This window comes from Podarcis pityusensis, assembly GCF_964106645.2.
Source record: "Podarcis pityusensis genome assembly, chromosome: 6".
Taxonomy (NCBI): Eukaryota; Metazoa; Chordata; class Lepidosauria; order Squamata; family Lacertidae; genus Podarcis; species Podarcis pityusensis.
In genome coordinates, this window is record NC_138030.1 from 1838811 (window position 1) to 1866594 (window position 27784).

Sequence of the window (27784 nt, forward strand, 5' to 3'; positions counted from 1 at the left end):
AATATGATATGTTTTGAAATTATGTTATGCTGAAATTGCCAATAAAATATTTTTTAAAATAACAACAACGTATATTTTCAGGCACAATAGTCAAAGGCCCAGCAGTATAAAAATTGGAGGAGGAGAGGGCTGGTGTAAAATCAAGATTTTCAGTGTTTATACTCAGCTCATTTCCCCACCAGCCCATTTTAGGTCCAGTTCAGTCTTCACCAACCTGACGCCCTCCAGATGTTTTTCCTAAAATTCCCGCCAGCCACAGTGAGCAGGGGCTGATGGGAGTTGTGGTTCAAAAACATCTGGAGGGCCCCAAAGCACATGAGGAGAGCCCTACATCTCCATGCGCAAAGCATAGCCCTTCTGGCTAGTAGCCATTGGTAGCCCTCTCCACCACGAATTTGTCTAATCCTCCTTTCAAGCCCTCCCGGTTATGGACATGGCTGCTTCCAGTGGGAGTGAGTTCCACAGTTTAACGATGTGCTGCGTTAAAAAGGGATTTCCATTATTCCCAGCAGGTTGTATGTTGGTTTTTGTGTTTTGTGTATTGTTATTTTTCGATATTTTTTGTGTTGTTGTTGTGTGGAAAATACTAATAAAAATTAAATTTAAAAAAAGAAAAGAAAGAGGAGAGAGTCTGGGAGGTGGGGAGGGAGCAGAGAGGGGGTCCCGCCATCCATCGCCAGGCCAGACTGGAAACAGGATCCTGCCTGAGGTCCTTTCTAGACGCACAGGGGGAGCCGAGGGTATTTTAATCACTGGCAGCAGAGGCCGTTTATCAAGCTCATTGAGATTTCCCATTCCATTAATTAAACCAAGCAGCATTCATAAAAGAGCAGCGAAACCTTCCCAGGCTGAATTATTATCTGAATGCCCAAGTCTGGCCTGCGGAGCTATAATTGGGAGAGAGAGATGGATTTGCCGCGGGAACTCATTAGGGCAAAGCAGAATCGGAGTCATTATCTGGGCTGGGAGAGGGAAGAGGGCAGGAGCGGAACGGAGGGCACAGACTGGACGGATTCGGGGCAGGGGAAAATGGGGTGCCATGGGGGAGTCCCATTGCACCAGCAGTGATAGGATGCTTACAGCCTGGGAAACCAGTCAATATTTAAGGCATAGGCTGCATCTGGTTCCTTAGGGGCCTGACAAAACACCAGGCTACACGGACCTCGGAGTGCACTCAGCAAAGTCTTGGATGGGCAGAAGTTCAACAGGTGAAACGCTTTGCAGCAGATGAGGGAAGCCGCACCTGTTGATTTCTTTCGCTTGATTTCTTGATTTCTTTCGCTTACAACAGGCTGCGAATGAGGCTGACTGCATGAAAGTGTGAGGGGAGAGCTGAGAAAGCAGAATGATCAAACCAGGAGATCAGGTCCATCGCTCTTGTGGAAGAAATGATCTTAGCAGTGGGGGATGGAGGAGAGATGAGAGCACATCTGTTATGTACTGAGCTGAATCCTAGAACAAGAGGATCCAGAATGCAGTAGTCTGATTGGTCTGCAGGAGCCACCCAATCCAGCTCCAGGTGGAAGTGAATCAGCGACCTGATTGGCCTGCAGGAGAAGCCAATCAGGCTTCTGGAGGAGGTGAATCCGCAACCTGATTGGCCTACAGGAGCAGCCCGGAATTAGCCAATCACGCAGGGCCCATTGTGTAAATAATGTATATGTAACTAGACGTTTTGGGGAAAGTTTCATTCATTGCTACTAGGAGCTGAAAAAAGAGCATGAAATTCACATTTGACTCTGATTATATTTCAGCATCAAAATAACACAATGCTCTGGGACTCACCTGCACGCCAGGTAGCTTCTCCAAATGTGAGGCTGCCTCCTTCTCTGCCATCAGGAAAACAGCGTGGATGGAGCCAGGCAGGGTCTTCTGCAAGGAAAATGGGTATCCAGGATGAAATTTCACCAAACACCAGCTTTTGGGTTTCCCAGCCGCCTTGATTCAGCCCTTTATCGGTTGTCCCCACAGAATACGGTCCCTGGTTTCTCTAGAGCCAGGGCGGCACAGCGGTTAGAGAGCTGGGCTAGGACTTGGGAGAGACCAGAGTTCAAATCCCAGCTCTGCCGGGGAGCTCAGCCTCTCAGCCCAGCCTACCCCACAGGGTTGCTGTGGGGGTTAAATGAGGAGGAAGAGAACCCTATAGGCCACCCTCAGCTCTTTGGAGGAAAAGCTGGGGTATGAATGTGATAAATAAAACCAAAATAAAATTAGGTTTGCATTGTCTTCCTCAGTCTCCTGCAATTTGCCTATACTGTAGTTTGTGTGTGGGAGAAGGAAGACAAGCATTTACATTCTGGTTTTATAGAAATTGCTCATAGTAAAAAGTGATTCAGAAGGATTATCCTTCACAGAGGGAAGAAGAAACTCAGTCCCAGGTCTCATCCCATGAAAGTTATGCTTGTATTATCTGTACTTAACAGATCTGTTTTTATATTATTTTAATTCTAGCCATTTAATAACTTTTTAACAATTGTCCTTCATGTGTTTTTAGCTTTTTTCCATTTTATTTGTGCTGTTTTAATTTGTGTAAGCTGCCTTGAGTCCCAGTCTGGGGGGAAAGGCAGGATATAAATACATGTACAGTAATTATTATTATTAACATTATAGTATTTTAAAAAATATCTGCTGTACCTCTGTTTCACCACATGAGGGCCGCGAGGAGCCGTTCCTTGCAGTTTGTGACTGAAAGGAGTCCAGAGTGGATTTCGTGCTCTTTATTCAGCTCATAGTGGTGAGGAGGAATGGAAATTCCCCCAGAATGTCTGCTTTATATACATTATTTACACAATGGGCCCCACATGATTGGCTAATTCCGGGATTCACCTGTAGGCCAATCAGGTTGCGGATTCACTTCCACCTGGAGCTGGATTGGGTGGCTCCTGTGGACCAATCAGACTGCTGCATTCTGGGTCCTATTGTTCTAGGGCCAATCAGACTGCTGCATTCTGAATCCTATTGTTCTAGGACCAATCAGACTGCTGCATTAATAATAATAATAAATTTTATTTATATCCCGCCCTCCCCAGCCGAAGCTGGGCTCAGGGCGGCTAACAACAATCAAAATAATCCAACATTCTAAAAACATTCATTATAAAATTAATTAAAATCAAATTAAAATCAAATTGATGGCAACCATTAAGCAAAATTCTGTGCAGATTGCCAGAGGAGGGGGTCAGGCTGCGCCCTGACCAAAGGCCTGGAGGAACAGGCCAATCAGACTGCTGCATTCTGAATCCTATTGTTCTAGGACCAATCAGACTGCTGCATTCTGAATCCTATTGTTCTAGGACCAATCAGACTGCTGCATTCTGAATCCTATTGTTCTAGGACCAATCAGACTGCTGCATTCTGAATCCTATTGTTCTAGGACCAATCAGACTGCTGCATTCTGAATCCTATTGTTCTAGGGCCAATCAGACTGCTGCATTCTGAATCCTATTGTTCTAGGGCCAATCAGACTGCTGCATTCTGGATCCTATTCAACTCAGTACATAACAGTGACTTAGGGTGACCAAACCTCTCTGGAAAAAGCCAGCTGCTCCCTGCAAACTCCCCTCCCCTTGCTGTGATTTTTCCCACCCACCTGAGATTACCTGGACGGATCCGAGGGCGGCAGAGAGGGCAGGTGGGGGCATCTCCTTTCTGGCGTCGATGACAAGTGCCAGCCCCGTGTCCTTCGAAAGCTTCCTGCAGAATGGAAAGAGATGCAGACAAACTGGATGAAAGGATGGTTTTTACTCCATGGTGGGAGAAGCAAACTCAAAGACAAGTCTGAGTCCTTGCATGAGATGCTGCGGGAGGATAGACATTGTTGCACATTCTGGCGCTATGGAGGGGGAGCCAAGGGGGTCATCCCCCCCAAAAATTTTTTCATGGAGTGGGCCAGAGCCCCTCTCTATTTTGCTGACTGTGGAGTGCAGGATTTACGTATAAGCTAAACAAGCTCTAGCTTAGGGCCCCACTCTCTGGGGGCCCCAAAAAATTAAAGGAAAAAAACAACTGGATGTACATTTCTAAAATATAAGATAAAAAAACCAATAAAACAAAACCTACCTACAGCAACAGTGTTTTGTGTTGTGTAGGCTCCTATGATGTAAATAATGGGCCTCGCCTGCTAACCTGCTCCCTAAAATATCACTGGTTTGCTCATTTATATATACAGGGTGCCTATATTCTGCTATTTATAATTATTAGTAGTTTGCATCATATATGTACACCTATTATTATTTCATGTTATAGCAAGTTTCTAGAAACAAGATTATGAGTCTTTGTAAATTGTATTTCTAATGGAACTTTTGCTATTGCCAAATGCCAATGTGTTTGCATTATTAAGTTTGTTATGAATAAAAATCATTTTAAGTTAGAGCTTAATAATTATTTCACTATTAATATACTTCTTCTTAACTGTATTTCAGTTCAATAATTACTTTGATAAAATACCTATTTTGTTATGCGCAAATGGCTTTAGATACAGTGACAATTTCTTGTTGACAAAGGACAGCTGGACATATAAAGGGCCCCATTACCTTCAGGAGCTGAGGGCCACATCAAACCTAAATTCGGCCCTGGGCCTGCGGTGGGCAACTCTACAATTCTATGATTGAAATCTGGAGGGCCAGGGGCTCTCTCTGAGGCGGCCCTTGCAATCCCTGCATTGCCAGGGAATTGCGGGACCAGGCACCAGGCTCCCCATACCCCAACCCAGGGTAGATAAAAGTCAATGATTTTTTATTATTATTTAAATTGGATTTTTAAAATAAAATGCTTTTGGAGGAAAAATCTTTCTAAAGATAGTTTTCTATTTAAGTTACATTATTGTCCAAAGGCTATTCATCAGGAAAGAAGGATTTATTTCAAGATTTTCACGTGTGCTAAACTCATAAGTTTGAGTCTAAGGGGTTTTTTTATTTAAAAAAATGTTTATCCACATCAGTTAACAAACACGGATACATATGCTATAATGTTATTGTTTTAGTTAAATTGTTTAAATTGTTATTAAGGAAATCATTATTTTTCTCCTAATAAAGTACAGCAGAAAGGTTGTCCAAATATAAACAGTTGACTTATTAAACCTCGCAATAATTTCATAATTATCTGTCTATGTATTTCTAACAATATAACCAAATCAGTAATTTTTGATATAACTGCAAAAAAAAACTCTGAAAATTTTTTATTCCAAAAAAAACCTTTCTCTTGTTGTCAATGTTAAGATGATACCAGCAAGAATGAGTCTTTCTGTAAAAGAAAAATTATTTAAATCAAGTCTTACTGACTAGTGATTTAAATCAATTTGATTTAAATCACTAGTCAGTAAGACTTGATTTGATTTAAATCAATTTGATTTAAATCAAATCCAACCTGCCCCAACCCATATAAATAAGAGACCAATGAGGCTGGTTTTTGGGGTCAAAACGGGCCGTAACTATTGAATACAGATGAAAGAGGTTTGGCTTGTGCAGGGGGCAATCTAAATACTTCCAGCCCACCCATCGGAAGTGAAGCGTAGGTCGATCCAGGCGGAAGTTCCTGAGACTTACATAAAATAGGGTGACCCCCGCAGGGACCGCCGTCTGGGGGAATGCCTTTGGCTCTGCCCCCCCCCCGCCCCAGATCCCTTTGATCATGGGATACCCAGAATTTGGGACATGGGTGGCGCTGTGGGTTAAACCACAGAGCCTAGGACCTGCCGATCAGAAGGTCGGCGGTTCGAATCCCTGCGACAGGGTGAGCTCCCGTTGCTCGGTCCCTGCTCCTGCCAACCTAGCAGTTCGAAAGCACATCAAAGTTGCAAGTAGATAAATAGGTACCACTCCAGCGGGAAGGTAAACGGCGTTTCCGTGCGCTGCTGTGGTTCACGGCTTAGTCATGCTGGTGGCGCTGTGGGTTAAACCACAGAGCCTAGGGCTTGCCGATCAGAAGGTTGGCGGTTCAAATCCCCACATCAGAGTTGCAAGTAGATAAATAGGTACCACTCCAGCGGGAAGGTAAACGGCATTTCTGTGCGCTGCTCTGGTTCACCAGAAGCGGCTTAGTCCTGCTGGCCACATGACCCGGAAGCTGTACGCCGGCTCCCTCGGCCAGTAAAGCAAGATGAGCGCCGCAACCCCAGAGTCGGCCACGACTGGACCTAATGGTCAGGGGTCCCTTTACTTTTACCCAGGGTTTGGCCCTGATGCCCAACCACCAACTGAGCAACGCTCGCCGCCAAACCACTCACACCTGCACCCATGCCCTCATGCGTTCGATCGTATCTGACAACCAGAGCAGGTGAGCCTGGGGGCTCCCTCCAACGTGACGCTTCTATGATGTTATTTGTCTATGACTGCAGGAAAGAGACTTGAGCATCGTTCTCATTGACCATCACAGGAACTGACAAGGGAGTCCCAGGCGGCTGGCCGGCCGCTGAAGGAGGGGGACTGACCTAGACATGGTGCAAAGGAAGAGGAGAAGGCGTGCCACTTCTCTGGCTGAGCACCACGGGGCTTGCCACGCTGGGCCACCGCTGCAGATCTGGACGATGGGTCTGCCAAGCTTATCCACGTTTCCTGGAGCCAAAGGAAAGTCAATGCAACCATAAATGTGATAAGATGCCAAGAGAGAGAGAGACTTAGTTCATTGATACCCCACCTTTTCCTCCAAGGTGTTCAATGTGGTGTACTTTGGTATCCCCCATTTTATCCTCACAAGAACCCTGCGAGGTGGGTCAGGCCAAGAGGCAGTGGCTGCCCCCGAGGTCAAACCCAGCGAGCTTTGTGGCTGAGTGGGAGGATTTGAACCCAGGACTCTCCCAACACTGCAACCCCCACTGGCTCTCGCATGCCCACACCTGCTTTTCGAAACCCTCCTTTTCAAGCGGCACCCATTATTATATTCAATAGAAGAAAAATATAAATGTGGATTTATTTATTATGGTCCGCTTTCTTTGGGGATAGCTAGAAAGGTTGCAACCTCAGGGCAGGAGCCACCAGAAAATTCTCAGGTACTAGGCTTTCCAGACCAATGGAACAGTTTCCTGAAGGGGGGTGCATTAGTCTACTGCAGCATACAGTGAGCTGTGGTTCCCCCAAAGCCCAGATCACCCTGAGATGTTTTTAAAGTGGCCCATTGCAGTCTTTGGTACAAATGAGAGCTGTGCAAGAGGTCAGCTGCGTGCGAAGATGGTGACGGCACTATTGCAGCACTATTGCAGTACCTGGCAGACATATAATCCCAGAAGATAAAAGCTCAGGACTGAGCATCTCCCACTGGGCCAGATCCTGTGGGCCAGATCCCGGAGGAGGCGATTCTCTGAGCAGGACATCGGCAGGGGACGTAGGAATGGCGACACTCTCCGCGTTCTTGGGAGCTGGAAGTTCTGAAAGCACAACGTCACCTGGCCAGGAGAAAGATGTGAAAGTTAGAGAGTAGCAGAGATGGGTTGTCCCCAAACGCCGTGATCTATGCTGACACACCCACACACCCATCACAGATCAGGACTACCCAAGAATACCCCACAAATCAGGTCACATTGTGCCCTGAAATCAGAGAATCTTAGACTGGGAAGGGATCTAAGGGTCATCTAGTCCAACCCCCTGCAATGCAGGAATCTCAGCTTCAGGCATCCATGACATGAACATCCAACCTCTGCTTAAAAACCTCCAAGGAAGGAGAGTCCACCACTTCTAGTGGCAGTCTGTTCCACTGTCCAGCAGCTTCTTACTGTCAGAAAGTTTTTCCGAATGTTTACTCGGAATCTCCTTTCTTGTAACTTGAAGCCATTAGTTCGAGTCCTACCCTTCAGAGAAGGAAAAATGCAGAGAGGAGGTGTCTCGTAGGCAAATCAGGGGAGAGACATATATTGGATCAGACCAAGGCTCGTCTAGTCCACAGTCGGAGGCAGCAGTGCTCCTGAATCCCAGCTGCTGTAAGAGAGAGGGCTGGGGAGAGAGCTCTTGTGCATTCAGAAGCAGAGCCATCAATAGCCCTTCCCTCCTTCATGAATTTGTCTGATCCTCTTTTAAGGGGATCATCAGGGGGTTTGGGCTGGGTGTTCATCAGTATGCGGATGATACCCAGCTCTACCTCTCTTTCAAATCAGAACCAGTGAAGGCGGTGAAGGTCCTGTGTGAGTGCCTGGAGGCTGTTGGAGGATGGATGGCAGCTAACAGATTGAGGTTGAATTCTGACAAGACAGCAGTACTGTTTTGGGGGAGACAGGGTGTGGGTGGGTGTGGAGGACTCCCTGGTCCTGAATGGGGTAACTGTGCCCTGAAAGACCAGGTGCGCAGCCTGGGAGTCATTTTGGACTCACAGCTGTCCATGGAGGCGCAGGTCCATTCTGTGTCCAGGGCAGCTGTTTATCAGCTCCATCTGGTACGCAGGATGAGATCCTACCTGCCCGCAGACTGTCTTGCCAGAGTGGTGCATGCTCTAGTTATCTCTCACTTTGATTACTGCAATGCGCTCTATGTGGGGCTACCTTTGAAGGTGACCCGGAAACAACAACTAATCCAGAATGCGGCAGCTAGACTGGTGACTGGGAGTGGCTGCCGGGACCATATAACACTGGTCCTGAGAGATCTGCATTGGCTCCCAGTACGTTTCTGAGCACAATTCAAAGGTGCTGACCTTGAAAGCCCTAAATAGCCTCGGTCCAGTATACCTGAAGGAGCATCTCCACCCCCATCATTCATTCAGCCTGGACCCTCTCAGAGTCTTCTGCTGGTTCCCTAACTGTGAGAAGTGATGTTACAGGGAACCAGGCAGAGGGGCTTCTTGGTAGTGGCACCCACCCTGTGGAACGCCCTCCCATCACTTTGTCAAGGATATAAAGAACTATCTGACTTTTAGAAGACATCTGAAGGCAGCCCTGTTTAAGGAAATTTTAAGGGAATGATTTTTTAAAAAAATGTTTTTAGATATGTTGTAAGCTGCCCAGAGTGGCTGGGGTATAAATAATGAAATATTAATATTATTTTGAAATATTAATATTATTATAATGAAATATTATTATTATTATTATTAATAATAATAATAATAATAATAACAACCATTTGAACAGGAAGGCAGTCTGTTCATGCTGTGTTTTAATTTGTTGAAAGCCTCCCAGAGCGGCTGGGGGAACCCAGTCAGATTGGCGGCATATATATATATATATATATATATGTATATATGTGTGTGTGTGTGTGTGTGTATATATATATATATATATATTCCAAATTAGTGGCTATCACTGCCTCTTGTGGAAGGGAGTTCCATAGTTTTACTATGTGCTTGTGCTGCATCCTGAATCTTCTTCCAGCCCTCCGTGGATGCCCACGAGTACCAGTCTTACAAAAGAAGGAGAAAAATTTCCCTCTGTCCCCTTTCTCCAAGCCGTGCATAACTGTGTCGTGAGCCCTATTTCTCCCCAATGCTGCAACCTTTTGCACATAACCCTGAGCCAGAGATGCCAGTGCATCATGCAGACTTCAGTGTGGCCGTCCCCCCGCAGGCCTCTGAGCATGCTTTTGCGCTGCTTCCTCCCAACCCTTCCCTTTATTCCCACTCTCACCTTTCCCAGCTGCCGCCTTTGCTCTGGCCGTGCGGGGAGAGCAAACGGCCGACGTCCTTTTCCGGTGCCCCTCCTGGCCCTTCCCGGCCTTCTCCGCCCCTGGCAGGCCACCCGACGAGGAGCCCAGCTGACGGTGGCCTTTCAGGAATGAGAATTTATTGCTGGCAGCGGGACAGTCGGCCGGAGGCTTCGGGAGTCTGGAATGGCCTGGCTTGGAAGTGTCGTCCTCCGCTTTCTCAATCTTGTTCGGCTGCTCAGAGAAAATTTGGGGAGCCCCCTGGCCTGATCCCTCCAGAGGCCACACGCCTGTGCTTTCTGAGAGGGAAGAGGAGCCCTGCTTCGACGTATCCATCTCTTCCAAAATAGCTGCCATCAACCCAGAGCTGAAGCTGACCGGGTTCTTGAGGGCCGCCACATATGACTCACGGTACCTGCACCTCGGCTCATGGACCTTGGCGTCTTGGCCCAGCCGCCGCCTCAGGCAAGGTGTGCAGGGCCCTTCCTCTGAGTTTTGCCCCTTCCCGCAGCTCCAGCCTCCGGCCATCTCCCCGTCGTCCCCATTCACCAAAAGGAGGTCCTTCTCCACCTTGGGTGACACCGCATCTCTGTGCAGCTGCTCCCCACTGGCTGACCCTGTTGCCTTGACGGGAGGAGAATTATCCTGCTTCCCTTCTTCGGAAAACCCCAGGAGATTCACGTATTCGCCTTCCAGGTTGTCGCCGATGATGTCGCACAGACTCGGCAAAGCAAAGAGAGCGGATTTCTTCCAGGTTCCTTCTACAACTTTGATGAGGCCAGGATACTTAACAGGAGAGGACTGCAAGCTCCCTGAGTCGGGACTGCAGTCCGGACGCAGATTTGCTAGGTGGGTTGAGGACTCTTGCTCCACCAAACCTTCCGTTTTGGGCACCCCAACAAATTCCGGGACGGCTATTTTATTCCACGGGAGGGGGACAATCCCATTCCCAGTGGCCACCAGGCAGGTGTGGAGCGTTGGCCGGTCCAGGTCTCGGTTGACCTCCTCCAGCCACTCTTTGGTGAACAGCAAGGAGCAAGACGCTTCGGGGACGGAGATCTTCTCCACAGTGGTGAGGTCCCTGGAGAGGCACTTGACCACCAGGCAGGCCGACTGCTCCCCACAGGGCTCCGCTTGCAGGTAGAAGTCCCCCGGGCGAAGGAGGAGAGGGTTGAGCGGTCCGAGGTGGACGACCACTTTCTCGCGGAGGCACAGGGGCCACCCTTCGTGGAGGAAGACGCAGCCGGAGTAAGGAGCCTGCAGACGGGCATGAAAAAGGGGCAGAGAAGGAGAATATAATTATATTCTTTTCATATTTTCTTTTCTTGTGATTTTGGCATTTATGCCAGAAGACAATTATTAGAGGCCTCACAACACAATAGGCTCAATTCTATGCCACCAACGGTTCAGGACCTGATCTCGGACAGGAATGATCAAATTACTTTAATAGTGGCTGAATTTTTGAGTGCTGTCCATGTAGAAAGACTGGGCCATTATAAAGAGATTTAGTGGTTCTTAATTGATTGGTGATGTGGTAATGTTGTATTGCATTATTTATGCAAATTGATTTTCTCTGGAGTTAAATATCTGACTGGGACAAACCTTGTTAGGTTGAGCTCATATTTTGCACAATTTGTATACGGCGTCTGTTTGATAATGTGTGGTTTGCTATGCCTAATAAAGGATTTATTTATTTATTTATTTATTTATTTATAATTATGGGATGCAACTTATTCTTGCTTCCTCAGCCTCAGTATAGATTGGCTCCCAGTATGTTTCTGGGCACAATTCAAAGTGTTGGTGCTGACCTTTAAAGCCCTAAACGGCCTTGGTCCTGTATCCCTGAAGGAGCGTCTCCACCCCCATCGTTCTGCCCGGACACTGAGGTCCAGGGCCGAGGGCCTTCTGGTGGTTCCCTCCCTGCGAGAAGCCAAGTTACAGAGAACCAGGCAGAGGGTCTTCTCGGTGGTGGCGCCCGCCCTGTGGAGCGCCCTCCCACCAGATGTCAAAGAGAAAAACAACTACCAGACTTTTAGAAAACATCTGAAGGCAGCCCTGTTTAGGGAAGCTTTTAATGTTTAATAGACTATTGTATTTTGATATTGTGTTGGAAGCTGTGCAGAGTAGCTGAGGAAACCCAGCCAGATGGGTGGGGTATAAATAAGAAATCATTATTATTATTCCATGGGCCTGCATGAGACAAGATCATGATGGGAGGATGTGGTCCTCTCTGCGCTGTCTCTAATGCAACCAACCTCCATCTGTCATGCATGCTTTAATGGAGATTCCAGCATTTGAAGGGGGTTGGACTAGATGGACTTGAGGGGTCCCTTCCCATTCTAACCTGGTGCCCTATGGATGTTTTGGACTTTAGTGGAACGGAGGAGGCTGAGAGGCAACATGATCGCCACCTTCAAATTTCAGAAGGGCTGTCTGTGTCCCAGGGAAGATGGAGCAAGCTTGAATAAGATATCAAGATAACAAACTTTTTATGAAAGAATGGAAATGGTTTATTGAATATTTACAGATAAATTGCAAACAGATACAAACCTTGGCAGGATTATTGTAATAACCTGCAGCTCCATAAGAGTTTATATTTAAAGCAGATAATTAAATTAAATGATAATTTAATTTAAGATAATTAAATTATACTTTAAGATAATTAAAGTAGCAAATTAAATGAATTTGGATATGCAGAAGATATTAACAACTGCAGAAAGAGGGGGAAGGAAGTCAAACCTTGAAATATTAAAATGATTGTAAAATTAATGAAATGTATAAATTTGAAAAGTATAAATAAAAACTTTTTTTTAAAAAAAGGAAGATGGAGCAGGCTTGTTTTCTGGTGATTCAGAACCAGTGGGTTCAAATGACAAGGAAGGAGATTCTGACTCGACATTAGGAAGAACTTTCTGAGTTTAAGAGCTCTTTGACAGAGGAATGCACTCCATCTTGCGGTGGTGAATTGCCAGGGGTTGGACTAGATGACCCGTGGGATCTCTTCCACCTCTGTAATTCTAAGACTGTAGCCCCCATGGCAGAGACTGATGGCAGTTGCAGTCCAAGACCCCTGGAGGGCACCAGGTTGGGGAAGGATGCTCTAAAGAGCAGCTGCCCAAAGCCCGGGCATTTCCTCTTGCACTTACGCAGGCCGCCTGCCGCACGTGCTCCAGAAGGCGCTTGGAAGGGATGAGGAAGTCCAGCAGGCAGCAGAGCCCATCGCTGTGGTATTTGGCCTCCAGGACGCGGAAGAGCTGGCTGAGGACAGTGGGGGCCGTGATGTCAAACGGGGGGTAGAGGCCCGAGAGCGTGTTCTGCACGGCAACATCCAGGGATTGGGGGTCCTTTAAGGGAAGGGGGACAGCAAGCAGTCAGAGCAGTTCACAATCAATTGCATACACACACACACACACACACACACACACACACAGGAATTCACCTTGTTTTGAGTCAGACCCTGGGGTCATCTGGCTCAGAACCAGATCTCGTCCATTGTGGTTTCTCTCCATTTTGATTATCCCCCAGACTCAAGTTCAGATCTCCCCATTTGCATGCTGGTTCCTGCGTTGCAGGGGGTTGGGCTGGATGATTTCTGGGGTGCCCTTCCTACCCTCCAGTTCTATGGTTCTCTGAGTTTCTCACTCCTCTTTAGGCTTTCAGGACACAAACAGGCCACAGAGCTTTATCTCTGCCCTTGCCAGCTTCGACCTACGGCAGACGCAATTTGCCTCATAGGTCACAGTCTGTATTTAGCTCTCCTTGACGCGGACGGGCAGGGATGGGGGGCCAGAGGCCTCAGCAAAGACGAAGGCTGGCTTACGAGCCAGTGCCACCGGTGGCTGTCTCAGTAGGCTTCTCTTGTGGCCACCAACGTCCCACGACAATGGAGGACAACGGTGCTGGTCAACAAATATTTCGGCCTGGAGGCCTTTAGTCTTGGAACTCTCTGGGCAGCTTTCAAAACTTTTTTTAAAAACCCAGTTAATACACACATTTCCAACTATCATCACTGGTCAAACACGTTAGCAGGGTTTTGCTGTGTTCCAAAACCTGCAGCACCTATTTATTTCCTTTTTTACTACCTCCAAGGAGCTCAAGGTGGCATCCATAATTCTCCTCCTCATTGTTTTATCCTTGCAACAACAGCCCTGGGAGGTAGGTGAGGCTGAGAGGCAGTGGCCGGCCCACAAGGTCACCCAGTGAGCTTCATGGCTGAGCAGCAGGATTTGAACCCTGGTCTCTCCCAGATCTTTGTCCAACTCTCTAACTAGCAACCACTGCTCTGCCACTGGCTCTCTACACTTGTTTAACCACCTGCATTTCACGGGGTTGGACTAGATGACCCTGGGGTGTCCCTTCCAACTCTATGATTCTGTGATAGCAAGGGAGACGAAATGAGTAGACCTATATACAGCATCACCTCCCGGCAAATAGAAGGGGAAGAAATGGAGGCAGTGAGAGATTTTACTTTCTTGGGCTCCATGATCACTGCAGATGGTGACAGCAGTCACGAAATTAAAAGACGCCTACTTCTTGGGAGAAGAGCAATGACAAACCTAGACAGCATCTTAAAAAGCAGAGACATCACCTTGCCAACAAAAGTCCATATAGTTAAAGCTATGGTTTTCCCAGTAGTGATGTATGGAAGTGAGAGCTGGACCATAAAGAAGGCTGATCGCCAAAGAATGGATGCTTTTGAATTATGGTGCTGGAGGAGACTCTTGAGAGTCCCATGGACTGCAAGAAGATCAAACCTCTCCATTCTGAAGGAAATCAGCCCTGAATGCTCACTAGGAGGACAGATCCTGAAGCTGAGGCTCCAATACTTGGGCCACCTCATGAGAAGAGAAGACTCCATGGAAAAGACCCTGATGTTGGGAAAGATGGAGGGCACAAGGAGAAGGGGACGACAGAGGACAAGATGGTGGGACAGTGTTCTTGAAGCTACCAGCATGAGTTTGACCAAACTGCGGGAGGCAGTGGAAGACAAGAGGGCCTGGTGAGCTCTGGTCCATTGGGTCATGAAGAGGCGGACACAACTAAACGACTAAACAACTAAACAACAACAACAATAGAGTGGTAGCTCGGGTTACGTACTTAATTCGTTCCAGATGTCCTTTCTTAACCTGAAACTGTTCTTAACCTGAAGCACCACTTTAGCTAATGGGGCCTCCTGCTGTCGCCGCGCTGCCGGAGCACGACTTCTGTTCTCATCCTGAAGCAAAGTTCTTAACCCAAGGTACTATTTCTGGGTTAGCGGAGTCTGTAACCTGAAGCATCTGTAACCTGAAGCGTCTGTAACCGGAGGTACCACTGTATACAGCCTGGGTAACTAGGGCTCCAATCACAAGACTCTGAAAAGCTCTCATCTGGCTCCAGCGTGAGATTAAACCCTTCTGGATCTCAGCCTCTGGCAAGCCTCTGTTTGTGTTGAGATGGAAACCTCTGACCAGGAAATCTCTCTCTGGCCTCTGTGTTTGCACAGAGGGCTCTTGGCGGTGCCTCGATCACCCGTCCAATGTAAGCAAGTCGAGCGCTGGCCCGCCCTGACGCCCCTGGCCTGGGGGACCTGAGTCGGCTCTCCCAAAGAGCACCCTCCCTCTTCCCTCTTGCTCCCGGGGTGGCCTCTGGGGAACTGCTCTCGCTCAGCCTGACATGAAAGATGTTTGCGGAGCTCTGTTCCTGCAGCCCACGCTCTGGGGGGACCACCCTATTTATCCTGCAAGCCAGACCTCTTCCCAGACTCTGCGTTCCTGGCAGATGGCCGAGGAGGAGAAGGAGGAGGAGGAGAAGCTGCTGCTGGGTGATGAGAGGAAGATCTTGCAAGAGGGCCTGTTGCTCTCCCCAAAAACATCTCTGCCTCCCACAAAAGCTGCAGCGCTGCCAGCCAGCCCTGGAAATTTTATCACCCTCCGCGTGATGCTCTCTTGCGGCGCTCCCTGCCAAAAGCCCTGGCTTCGGGAATCAGGCGGCCAAATGGAAATCCCAGCTGCGCCGAGGAGCTGGGTTTAAATTGGAAGGAACTTGCACCTCCTCTCCGTCCCGTTCTGTTTATGGAAAAGTTCTGGGAAGCGTTTGCGCAGCTGAAGGAATGCTTCGTGCCGGTGGATAGTATTGCCGGGGCTGGATATTGTTAGCTGACCTGCTGGAATGCTTTGCGCTCATCTAAACATCAGAGGTTTCGGTGGAGATGGTCATGTTCATGGACCCAGAAATCTGTAGAGCTGGAAGGGACCCGAAGCGTCATCCTGTCCAAACCTCTGAGGTTGCGTTACATTGCGATGTGTTATAATTATGGTCATTGTGTTTAAATTGTTAAACCTGTAAACGGAATGTGATTCAGAAGGTGACGGAGCGGGGGCCAGAGAGTGGAAGAAATCTCTCTCTGCTGTGAGAACTGTTTCAGATTTTAGACACTTGACGAGTAGTTTGGGGCCACAATTAAGCCTAGAGTCATTATTTTGTCTCGCTAAAACCACAGCTGAAAAATCAGAGGGTGCAACTGAGTCCCACTAAATTCAACGGCTAAATCTCGCTGATTTTAGCAAATCGGGTTTGCGCTTGAAGCAAAATGTGAATCATGCATTTCACGGAATGAAAATTCTGCTCTCTCCTCACAAGGTATTCTAGAAGGTCTTTGAGAGGAGGACTTTGCTTCCTCACTTTTGACCTTGGGATGGCGGCAGGTGGGCTTCCCTGAAAGCTCTTCCCTTTCCCATTAAAACCACAGAACCTTCTGATGCAGCGGGACATGGGGGACAGAGAAGAAACACTGCTCCGGATCCCACCCCATCACTTCAAACACACGGTTTGAGGCATTTTATGGCTTGGTGAGGATTACTGTTGTGATTTCATAGAGATTTGAGGCTTTGCCTCCTCTTTGGCTTCCCACTGCCTCAAAAAGACTTGTGGGCCCCGCAAGCCTCCTGTAACCTTCCTGCTTCTCCCCCAAATTTATTCTGCATAAAAAGAGTTTGCTGGATGAGGCCAAGGGCCCATCTACTCCAGCCTCATGTTCTCACAGTGCCCCACCAGGTGCCCCTTAGGGAAGCCTGCAAGCAGGATCTGAGCATATTATTATTATTATTATTATTATTAGTACCCCACTCATCTGGCTGGGTTTCCCAGGCACTCTGGGCAGCTTCCAACAAAGATTAAATAAATATTAAAATGTCACACATTAAAAACTTCACTGAACAGGGCTGCCTTCAGATGTCTTCTAAATGTCAGGTAGTTGTTTATCTCTTTGACATCTGGTGGGAGGGCGTTCCACAGGGCGGGTGCCACCACCGAGAAGGCCCTCTGCCTGGTTCCCTGTAACCTCACTTCTCACAATGAGGGAACCGCCAGAAGGCCCTCGGAGCTGGACCTCAGTGTCTGGGCAGAGTCCTCTCTCCTCCAGTGGTTTCCAGAAACTGGGGTTCAGAAGACTTACTGTCTCCAGTGTGGAGGCAGCGCAGAGCCATCCTGGCTAGGAGCCCTTGATAGCCCCCTTCTGCATGAATTTGTCTCAAACTTCTTTCAAAGCCATCTAGGCTGGTGGTCATCACAGTTCATCTCTCTTTGCTCTCTGCCTCTGAAGCCGCTTATCAAAACCAACTTCTCTCCTTCTCTCCTGCAAGGGGGAGAGAGAATCCTCTAAATCTGAGGGAGGAAGGGAGCAAGGCTGCCTGAGGGGTCCCAGCTGCAAGGATCGAGCCAAGCATTCAGCCTGTCACTCAGAAGGCAGCCTTGTGCCAATGGAGCCGAAAGGGGAAAGGGGAAAGGGCTGGCTGGGTGGGTGGGTGTGCCGAGGGGGAGCAGATCTATTAATTCCTCTGTTTTCTGGACCTGATCCCTTCTGTCTGCAATGAGGCAGAGCCAGGCGGTTTTCCTAACCGCATCGGCTTCGCAGCCCCACACACTCCCTTTCCAAACAGCTGCTAATGATCTCTGCATCCCTCAGCCGTTCTCTCGGTGCCAAACTTTTGTTCCGAGCGGCAAGCTGTGCGTGAGAAAGGGGATCCTCTTCCCAGGCAGGGAGAGGAGGAGGAGGAGGAGGGAACCTGCTTCATCTTGCAAACTGAGAAGCAGGAGCCCTGGCTGGCAGGCCTAAGAACATAAGGAGAGCTGGCCGCTGGATCAGGCCCATGGCCCATCTAGTCCACAGTCCTGTTTTCACAGGGGCCAACCAGGTGCCAGTTACAGGAAGCCCACAAGCAAGACCTGAGCACAAGAACAGCTTTCCCTCCAGCAGATTCCAGCAACTCCAACGGCTACAGCTTTGTCAATAGTGACTGAGCTGAGCAACTGTTAAAGAAGAAACAGCCCACAATGCCATATCCTCCAGCATTTCTCCACTAAAAATAGGGAGCTTCCAACATACAGAAGAACATCCAACATTTAAAAACTTCCCCATACAGGTCTGCCTTCAGATGTCTTCTAAAGTTTGTATTTATCTCCTTGGCTCGGGGGTCACATAACTCCCTACCCTCCAGCATTTCTCTGATGAAAATAGGGACATCCTAAGGAAAAGAGATGGGACGCGGGTGGCGCTGTTAAACCACAGAGCTTAGGACTTGCCAATCAGAAGACCGGCGGTTCGAATCCCCGTGATGGGGTGAGCTCCCGTTGCTCGGTCCCTGCTCCTGCCAACCTAGCAGTTTGAAAGCACCTCAAAGTGCAAGTAGATAAATAGGTAACGGCAGGAAGGTAAACGGCATTTCCGTGCGCTGCTCTGGTTCGCCAGAAGCGGCTCAGTCATGCTGGCCACATGACCCGGAAGCTGTACGCCGGCTTCCTCAGCCAACAAAGCGAGATGAGCGCCGCAACCCCAGAGTCGGTCACGACTGGACCGAATGGTCAGGGGTCCCTTTACCTTTACCTTTAAGGAAAAGAGGGACATTCCAGCATCAAATGAGAAACTGGGGCAACTTCTGTAAATCCAGGGCTGACCCTGGAAAACAGGGTCTGCAAGGATGCAGTACCACAGCGTTGGGTTGGAGCACTCATAAAATCAATATCCACACTTATATTTTGCTCTGTGCTTTCTAGGCAAAGGTCCTGTGCTTTAAAGCTCTGTGTCTGAGTGCTCTTCACACACCCCCCCCCCCGGGCAAAAACCTGCTCTTTAAAGCTGAAGCACAACTCAAGACGATTCCGTTTCTCCACGGATTGCCGTTTGCTCCGATTCCGCGGCAAAGAGTGGGTTTCGCAGTGAAAGCTCTGGGGCGAAAAATGAGAGCTAGGATAGAGAACTTTGAAGCACTGACCTGCCTGGGAAGCACAGAGGAAAGGTAGGTGTGGATAAGCCCATAGACTCATAGAATGGAGGTTAGAAGGAACCTCATCTAGTCCAAACCCTTTCAAAGCAGGAATCCCAGACACATGGCCGCCACCAAACCTCTGTTTAAAAACCTCCAGCGAAGGAATGCTACATCAGCACCTCCTCTGGTACAAACCGAGGCAGGACGATATGTGTGGAGGGCAGGAGAATCATAGAATTGTAGAGCTGGAAGGGGACACCAAGGGCCATCTAGACCAACCCCCTGCAATGCAAGGATCACAGGCACAGAATCCCTGACCTGGTGGCCCTGCCACCTCTCTTTAAGATGCTTCAATGGAGGAAACTCCACCCCCTTCCAAGGTGGTCCTTTTCACTCTCAAACTGTTCCCACCAACAGAAAGTTCTTCCAAATGTTGAGTCAGAATCTCCTTCCTTGTCATTTGAATCCATTAGCTGGAACCCTCCCCTCTTGGAGCAGCAGAAAGCAAGCTTGCTCCATCTTCCATCTGACCTTCAGATATTTGAAGACGGGTGTCACGTTACCTCTCATGTCTTGTCCTGGCTAAACATACCCAATGCCCTCAGTCCGCGAGATCCCGGTCCAAATCAACATTTTTGAACCAATATATAAATATGTGCAGCAGGCAAAGGTGTCTCCTTAACCGGCCGAGTGAGGTCAAGTGAGGTCAGGCAATCCTCCACCGGGGGGAAGCACCTAAAAGTTTGCACATCTTGAGAAGCCCCTGCACCTCCAACCCTTTGCCCAGGGTGATATGCCTAGCAACTAGAGGTTCTCCAAAGAATCACACACTTTCTCCAGCACTGATTGAATACCTGACACTTCACCCATGACAGGTACAAAGGAACACAGGTGGCTGCCTTATCCTGAGTCAGGCCATTGCTCCACCCAGTTCAGTATTGTCTACATGGACTGGCAGCAGCTGTCCGGGGTTTCAGGCAGCGAAATCTCCCAACCCTTTCCAGAGATGCTGGTGAGGAGCGATCCTGGGGCCTCCTGCCACTGAGCCCCTCCCCAAGCCCAAAGATGTCCAACGGCTTCAGGAATGATGCTTTGACTCAGCCCAGCAACCATGAGGAATTGTGTTGGATCCAAAGACCTGCTGACTGTGGCCCCATCTCAGATGCCACTTTGCTGAAGTAGAGCAGAGGTGACCTTGCTGGCCTCACCTCTTGTCCCAAACCACCAGGGGCATCGCTGGCATGAACACAACTACTTAAAAACTCCCTCATCATCAGCTTCCCATCTCCGTCAATTCCCACGGAAGGTCCACAGGCTTTGCAAAGTCTACACCCAACAGCTGTGGGGAAACCAATGAACTAAGAAGGTCCTCCAACCGCTCCAGACCGGCTGTCTTTTGAAGGAGCAGGTGGTTGCAGGGACCTTATTTAGAGCAGCCTCGTTCCATAGGACAGGCACCTGCAGCTCTGGAAAGCTCTCAGAACAAGAAGAGAATCATAGAATCGGAGAACTGTAGAGTTGGAAGGGACCCCAAGGGTCATCTAGTCAAAGGTCATCAAGAGAAAGCGGACCTCTTGATCATTCCAAATGCCGAGTCATAGAATCACAGAAGGGGTCCCAAGGGTCAGCTAGCCCAACCCCCTGGAATGTAGGAATCACAGCTAAAAAGTCCCTGACAGGTGGCCCTCCGACCCCAGTTTAAACACCTCCTATGAAGGAGAGAAAAGGAACGCAGGTGGCACTGTGGGTTAAATCACAGAGCCTAGGACTTGCCAATCAGAAGGGTGGTGGTTCGAATCCCCACGACGGGGTGAGCTCCCATTGCTCGGTCCCTGCTCCCGCCAACCTAGCAGTTCGAAAGCACATCCAAGTGCAAATAGATAAATAGATACCACTCTGGTGGGAAGGTAAACGGCATTTCCGTGCGCTGCTCTGGTTCGCCAGAAGCGGCTTAGTCATGCTGGCCACATGACCCGGAAGCTGTACGCTGGCTCCCTCGGCCAGCAAAGCGAGATGAGTGCCGCAACCCCAGAGTCAGTCACGACTGGACCTAATGGTCAGGGGTCCCTTTACCTTTACCTTTTATGAAGGAGAGACTTTCCCAGGAAGCCCATTCCACGCCGAACAGCCACAAGGACAATCTGTATCCTACACTGATCCCAATTCCTCCACACCCCCTTATTTAAAGAAGCAAACCCGTAGCCTGGAGCAGAAGCCCCCTCCTCCCTCCCTGCTGCCCCATCTTAGCTACCCCACAAGGTCGACAGAGAGCCGAAAGAGGGTGGTCTCGCGGTGTGGCCGAGCCAGGGAGAAACTAAACAGCCACAAACGAAGCCCTTCGGATTACCATGGTTCCCTCGGAAGCGACGCTGGAGGGGGCAGAGAAGCGAGGGGGGCACCAAGTCCCAGCGCCGCCGCCGCCCCCTCCAAAAGAAACCTCCTGGATCACTTGTTGGCCAACTCCTTGCTGCTGCGTCTGGGTCTCGCGTCAAGCTCCTTCCCAGCCATCTGGGCTGCTGGGCTTGTCTTCTGCGGTGGGGGCACCACGACGGACCCCAGGTGTGCCCCACACCCCCCAAGGAGACGGCGGGGAGGCCTCAGGCCAGCTTGCAAACCCTCCAGCCTCAACCTTGCCAGAGTCCAGCGCCACTGGTTGTTCCTCTCCAAACTTCTCCCATCCTTCGCGTCTTGCAAAAGAAAAAGGAGCCCGCTCTCTCTAGCTGCGAGGGGGAGGGATTGAGGAGTGGAAAGGAGGAGAAAAGACGGGGGGGGGGGGGGAGAGGCTGTCTGAGCTTTAAAAAGCTGCCTCTCTCTCTCTCTTTCCCTGGCTGGCGTTGCTGGAGAGGCTCTCGCAGAGCAATGCTAGAGCCAGCGAACAGCGGTCCTCTTTGTGCCCAGCGGCAGAGGCCCTGCCCCGTGGCCAGACAGGCCTGGAACCAGCTGCAGGGTGCCCAGGAAGGCTTGGGGGGTGCAGGATCCAGCCATGATGTCACACGGGCCCTTTGCACCTGGGATCAAAGCCGCCAGGTCAACGGGCCAGCGAAACCATCGCCCTCCTTCCAGGCTTGTTTCTGTCCAGCTGTCCTTTTGCGCGCACACACTCACCAAATCCTCGGAGCGGTTTCTTTTCTCTCCTTGTGCTCTGAAAGGGGCCTGCCAGCCGCAGAGGCCTGTCAATGGGGCAGCTAAGCTTAAGGGGGCCCCTCCCCCCCCGTTTCCTTTCTAAGGAGGTGGCGGCATCCCCTTCCCCAGCTCTTGGATGCAGAAGAACTCAGGGGAGCAAAATAAGCTGGGTGGGAAGTGGGGAATCAAGGAGGACGCAGATCTCCACCGGTCCATACGCAACACCCCAATTATTTTATTTTTTTGCTTCCAAATGCACATTTCCCAAGACGGAGGCCTCTTTCGTGCCGCACTCAGAGGTGTTTCTGCGCCTCTAAGACTGGGCTTGTGTAGAATTCATGGAGGAGAGGCTGTCGATGGCTCCTAGCCAGGACTCCGCAGTCAGAGGCAGCAAGTCCCAATTGCTGGAAACTTCTGGAGTCGGGGAGAGGCTCTTGCTCTGGGATCCTGTTTGCAGGTTTCCGACACGCATCTGGCTGGCCTCTGTGAGAACAGGATGCTGGACCAGACGGGCCATTGGCCTCATCCAGCAAGTCCTTCTTATGTTCATTCCTAACTTCAGCAGACCCTCCAAGTGCTTCTATTTCCCAGGGACGTCCCTGATTTAGAGAAGCCGTCCCGGTTTCTGATCTGATCCCGGAATGTCCCGCTTTTCCTTAGAATATCCCAGTTTTCACTGGAGAAACGTTGGAGGGTATGGAGTTATCTGACCATCGAGCTGTCTGAAGGCAATCTTGTATAGGGAAGGGGTTTTTGTTTAATGTTTTATTATGTTTTTATATATGTTGGAAGCTGCCCAGAGTGGCTGGGGGCAACTCAGTCAGATGTGTGGGGTAGAAATAGTAAAATTATCATTATGGAATGGGACGTCCCTATTTCACCAGAGAAATGTTGGATGGTATGCTTCAGTTTTCATTTAGTTGATTTGAGGTTAATCCCGTGTGTGTGTGTGTGTGTGTGTGTGTGTGTATCTATCATCTATCTTACACGTACACACACATCCATATAGATCCCCTCCCCCTACTTTTGGAAGCCATGGGTTCCCCTAAATGGCCGATTCTCTCTCTCTCTCTCTCTCTCTCTCTCTCTCACACACACACACACACACACACAGTGTTGTTTTGGCCACAAAGGGATGCATTTGTCATTAGTAGCAGAGATGGATGGATCAATCTATATTTGGTTCATTTCAGTTTCCCACGTCTTCATTCATAGATATGTTCCATCTTTTTCTGCATCTGTCAGCATTTTTTTCAATAAAAAGCTGCATGAAAATTTGCATTAGGTTCACACACTGTTTTGTTTTTACAAAACACACATTTTGTGCACATTAAATCATTTGAACACATGCTAGCCATAAGTGTGTGTGTGTGTGCGTGCATGCATGTGTGTTCATGTATATTTCAGTACTTATTACTTCAGAAGGTGCAGGTTAAGTTTGTTACCTAGAAAGTGTGGCCAGAATAAGACCCTCAAGCATAATTGTTTGTTTGTTGATTGCATTTACATACCACCTTTTCTTCCAAGGAACTCAAGATGATGTAATCTCACTGTGTAATCTCACTGTATACAAGTTGTACAAGTGACAATAAAATATTTCAATTTCAATTTTTTTTAAAAAAAATAATAATAATATCTTTATTGTCATTGCCCCCTTCGGGGACAACGAAATTACTTAATTCAATTCAATTTCAAGATGCTTTACATTATTCTCCGCTCCTTGTTTTGTCCCTACAATAATCCTAGAGGGCAGGGCCGGCTGAAAGCACCAGCAACTGGCCCAACTCAGCGAGCTTCGTGGCCGAGTAGGGAATCGAACCCTGGTCTACCACGCCATAGTCCAGCGCTCTCTCCACTATTCCACACTGCTTATTATTCTAATTATTAGTGCATGGGATACATTCCCACTCTGTGCATGCGCAGGAACCCCACAGTCTCCAGAGCTGGTGCCTGGCTTGCAAGCCAAATCTTGAGCCACCAACACCCAGAGTTGAGATGAGGGTCTCTGCTGCCCACCCCTCCCTCATCTCCCACCCACTCTGCTCAGCCCCCACCCCAGCTGCTCCGCACAGCTGCCTAGGGCAACCCTCTGCATGGCTTTTCAGCTTCTTTGGAGAGGCACAGAGTCCCCATTCACAGATGCAGAGGAGCTTGTGAGGCCCCGTCCCGAGAGCCTCCTCAGAAGTCACCAACCCCCTTTCTTATATCTTATTCTATTATTATTTTTTGCCAGTCGCCCCTGCCCCTGCGCTCTGGGCACCCATTGTATCTCAGGTTGCCTCTCCAGACATCATGTCACTGAGCGGAAGCGCTGGATGGGGTCAAGAGGGAGAGGAGGGTCTCGGGATGAGCTGGTGAGCAAGGAGGGAACAGGGAGGTTTTTATGGGAGAGGCTGACATCAGGGCGTGTGACGCGGAGCAAGGGGAGAGCCTCTGAATATGCCTTTCAGTGGGGAAGATATTTCTGAAACACAGGTGGGGGGTTCCTAAGCTGTGCCCTCTGTTCTGAGATGGTTTGGACCTTGCATTCTGTTGAAAATAGTGATTTACCCCATACTACTAAGCACATGTGGGACGCGGGTGGTGCTGTGGGTTAAACCACAGAGCCTAGAACTTGCCGATCAGAAGGTCGGCGGTTTGAATCCCTGCAACAGGGTGAGCTCCCGTTGCTCGGTCCCTGCTCCTGCCCACCTAGCAGTTCGAAAGCACGTCAAGGTGCAAGTAGATAAATAGGTACCACTCCGGCAGGAAGGTGAACGCCGTTTCCGTGCGCTGCTCTGGTTCGCCAGAAGCAGCTTAGTCATGCTGGTCACATGACCCGGAAGCTGTATGCCGGCTCCCTTGGCCAATAAAGCGAGATGAGCACCGCAACCCCAGAGTCGGTCATGACTGGACTTACAGTGGTACCTCGCAAGACGAATGCCTCGCAAGACAAAAAACTCGCTAGACGAAAGGGTTTTTTGTTTTTTGAGCTGCTTCGCAAGACGATTTTCCCTATGGGCTTGCTTCGCAAGACGGAAACGTCTTGCAAGTTTGTTTCCTTTTTCTTAACACCGTTAATACAGTTGCAACTTGACTTCGAGGAGCAACTCATAGAACGCGGTGTGGTAGCCTTTTTGAGGTTTTTAAAGACTTTGGTGATTTTTGAAGCTTTTCCAAAACTTTCCCGACACCGTGCTTCGCAAGACGAAAAAAATCGCAAGACGACAAAACTTGCGGAACGAATTAATTTCGTCTTGCGAGGCACCACTGTAATGGTCAGGGGTCCCTTTACCTTCTACTAAGCACATAAGCTGAGCCCTGCTGAATCCCACTGCAGGCATGACTTGGCGGCTGAATTCTATGCTCTGGTAGCTTCCAGACTGGATCACCACAATATGGTCTACATGGAGCTGCCCTTGAAGACGACCTGGAAACTTTATTTGCTCCAAAATGCATCAGCCAAATTACCAGATGGGGTTCCATTTAGATCGCATATAACCATACCCTCCAACATCTGGGTGGTCCAAATCGGGACGCTCTTTTTTGGGTCCTGAGCTTTCGCAGGAGCCAACTGACTTGCGCCAGAGCACCAGACCAAAAGAACAGGACGTTCCAAGATCCAATGGGAAGCCAGGAATGACTCCTGTAATTCTGGGGTGTCCCACTTAAATCAGGATGGCTGAACAATATGATATATCCCTTTTTAAAAGGAGCTGTGTTGGTTGCCAGTTTGTTTCTGGGACTAATTCAAGCTGCTCATATAGGTATTTGTGTTGGTTCAAGGAGAAAGATCCATGAAAGAAGAATTTCTGCAGATGCCAAGATCCAAGTCTGGGGCAAGTACTCTTTGGTGACAGAACCCCAGCAGAGATTTAAAACCAGCAAAATGAAGCGTGAAAATCTTGGCTGTAAAACCTTAAAGATGTGCCCTTTCAAGTGAGTTCCAAAATTGTCCCTTTTAAAAGTTCCAAAGTTTCCCTCTTCCCACAGCATAGGAAAAGACGGCACATTTGGTTTACTTACAAACTCTCCAAAGGTCAGATTCATGTGCTTTTCCATACATCAGTCAGAAAAGCTGCACGGGCTTAGTTACGAAATGGCAAACATTCCTAGAACTATTGGTATAGGGACACAAAAGAGGCTGGTGAGAGCAGGAGTAGCTCAGAGCTCCTCACATGCTGAGCTTCTCTGGTAGGCTAGGGATACAACAATAGGCTTGATTACCTAGTTCCCTGCAATGTGAAGGGAACACAGCTAAGCCCTGCAAGACTGCTTACTCTGTGGCCTTAACCCCTTCATGCATTAATTAACCCTACCATTTTTAAAGCCCTAAATGACTCAGGTCTCAAATACCCGGAATACCACTTCTTTCCCTATAGACCAGGGATCTACCATTGTATTGATCATAGTTATTGATCAGAACATTGATCAGAGTTGTCGAGCTGTCGTTTTTTAGGAGGGTCACACCATCGACCAGGATCGACCAGGGATGCACCACAATTGACCAGTAGGACATCTGTGCTATAGACCCTCTTGGGTGCTGAGATGGGCAGAAGGGACCCTCTTGGTTGTTCCTCTACCTCCAGAGGCTCAGGGGTGGTGGCCCAGCGGGAGAGGCTCTTCATCGTGCAACTTCCAGAGGACACTGAAGACATGCCATAATTAATTTATGGAACTCCCTCCTATAAGAAAGGGCTATTGATGGCTTCTGAATCCCAGTTGCTGGAAACCGCAGGAGGCGAGAGGGGTCTTGTGTTCGAATCCTGCTTGTGGGCTTCCCATGACTGTGAGGACAGGGTGCTGGACTAAATGGGCCATTGGCCCGATCCAGCAAGCTCTTCTTATATTCTTAATCATTCTCATGCCTCAAGTGCAGGGGGTTGGACTACATGACCCCTGGGTCCCTTCCAACTCCCTGATTCTGTCTCTGTGTGTCACGGTCCGGTTCACGGCGATCAAAGTCCCGGCTGGGGACATCGGGACCGGGGGCAAGATGGCGGGGTGGGAGCAGGAATGGGGGTCCAGAAGCCAGAAAGTCAAGAGTCCGAGGGTCAGAGAGCTGGGAGTCAAGAAGCCAGGTGTACGAGGGTCAGGAAGCAAGGACTCATGAAGTCAAGGGTCCAGGGATCAAGAAGCTGGAAGTCAAACACAGCAAGGGAGGAAGCGTATTGCTGTGGCAAAGAGCCGAAGGGAAATGCTGACCTTATATCCCTTCCCAGCTCTTGCCACCAGGTGCTGTGAGTTATCAATCGGCCTCACCTTTGCAGCCGTGCCTTGCCTCTTCAGAACAAACTCAGGAAGGCCCCAGTCCTGCAAAGTCCTATTGGCCACAGGGCCTGGCTCCTGCACGCACACCTGACACTGTGGTCCAGCAGCAAGTCTGGATGAGGGCTGATCTGCAAAGGATGGTCTTCTCCTTGCCCTTCTGCACTCTCTGCCTTCATTTGGGCATGTTCCCCCCTCCGTCCAGCTTGGGCTTCCTGTTCTCTGTGTTCCAGCTGCCTGCTGACGCTTGCTCCACCTTCAGACACATGGACGCCATCCCAGGCATCCCTCTGGGGTCAGGCTGGCCTTGTGGGGAGGAGAGCCCCAAGCTGCAGCTGGGAAAACAGAAGCAAGGCAGGTGCTGCTGACCTCCTCCCCGACCATCCTTGGCCTCCACTTGGCCTGCTGTGTCTTCTTTTATATATATACATTTTTATTAGTTTTTTTAACATATCATCTTCAACAACCATATAACATATCTTCTCATCTTATACAACATTTTAGACTTCCGTCAACACCTCTGATGATTTTCCGTTCTTTATCACTTACTCTGCATTTCTTAATTTCTCTATTACTCTTAATTATCATTAACTAATAGTTCTCCTCATAGTCTCTCTT

At 49.0% G+C, this 27784-nt stretch overlaps 1 protein-coding gene across 1 annotated transcript; it reads right to left on the bottom strand.

Moving 5' to 3' along the window:
* Window positions 1-1743: 1743 nt before the first annotated feature.
* KIAA1755 lies at window positions 1744-26526 on the bottom strand (the record flags this gene model as incomplete). The annotated part of the gene is made up of 8 exons (XM_081010231.1): window positions 1744-1872; window positions 3597-3690; window positions 6425-6548; window positions 7196-7375; window positions 9536-10808; window positions 12698-12895; window positions 21902-21949; window positions 26482-26526. 8 exons carry the CDS (start codon window positions 26524-26526, stop codon window positions 1744-1746), a joined length of 2091 nt encoding a protein of 696 aa, XP_080866357.1.
* Window positions 26527-27784: the final 1258 nt, after the last annotated feature.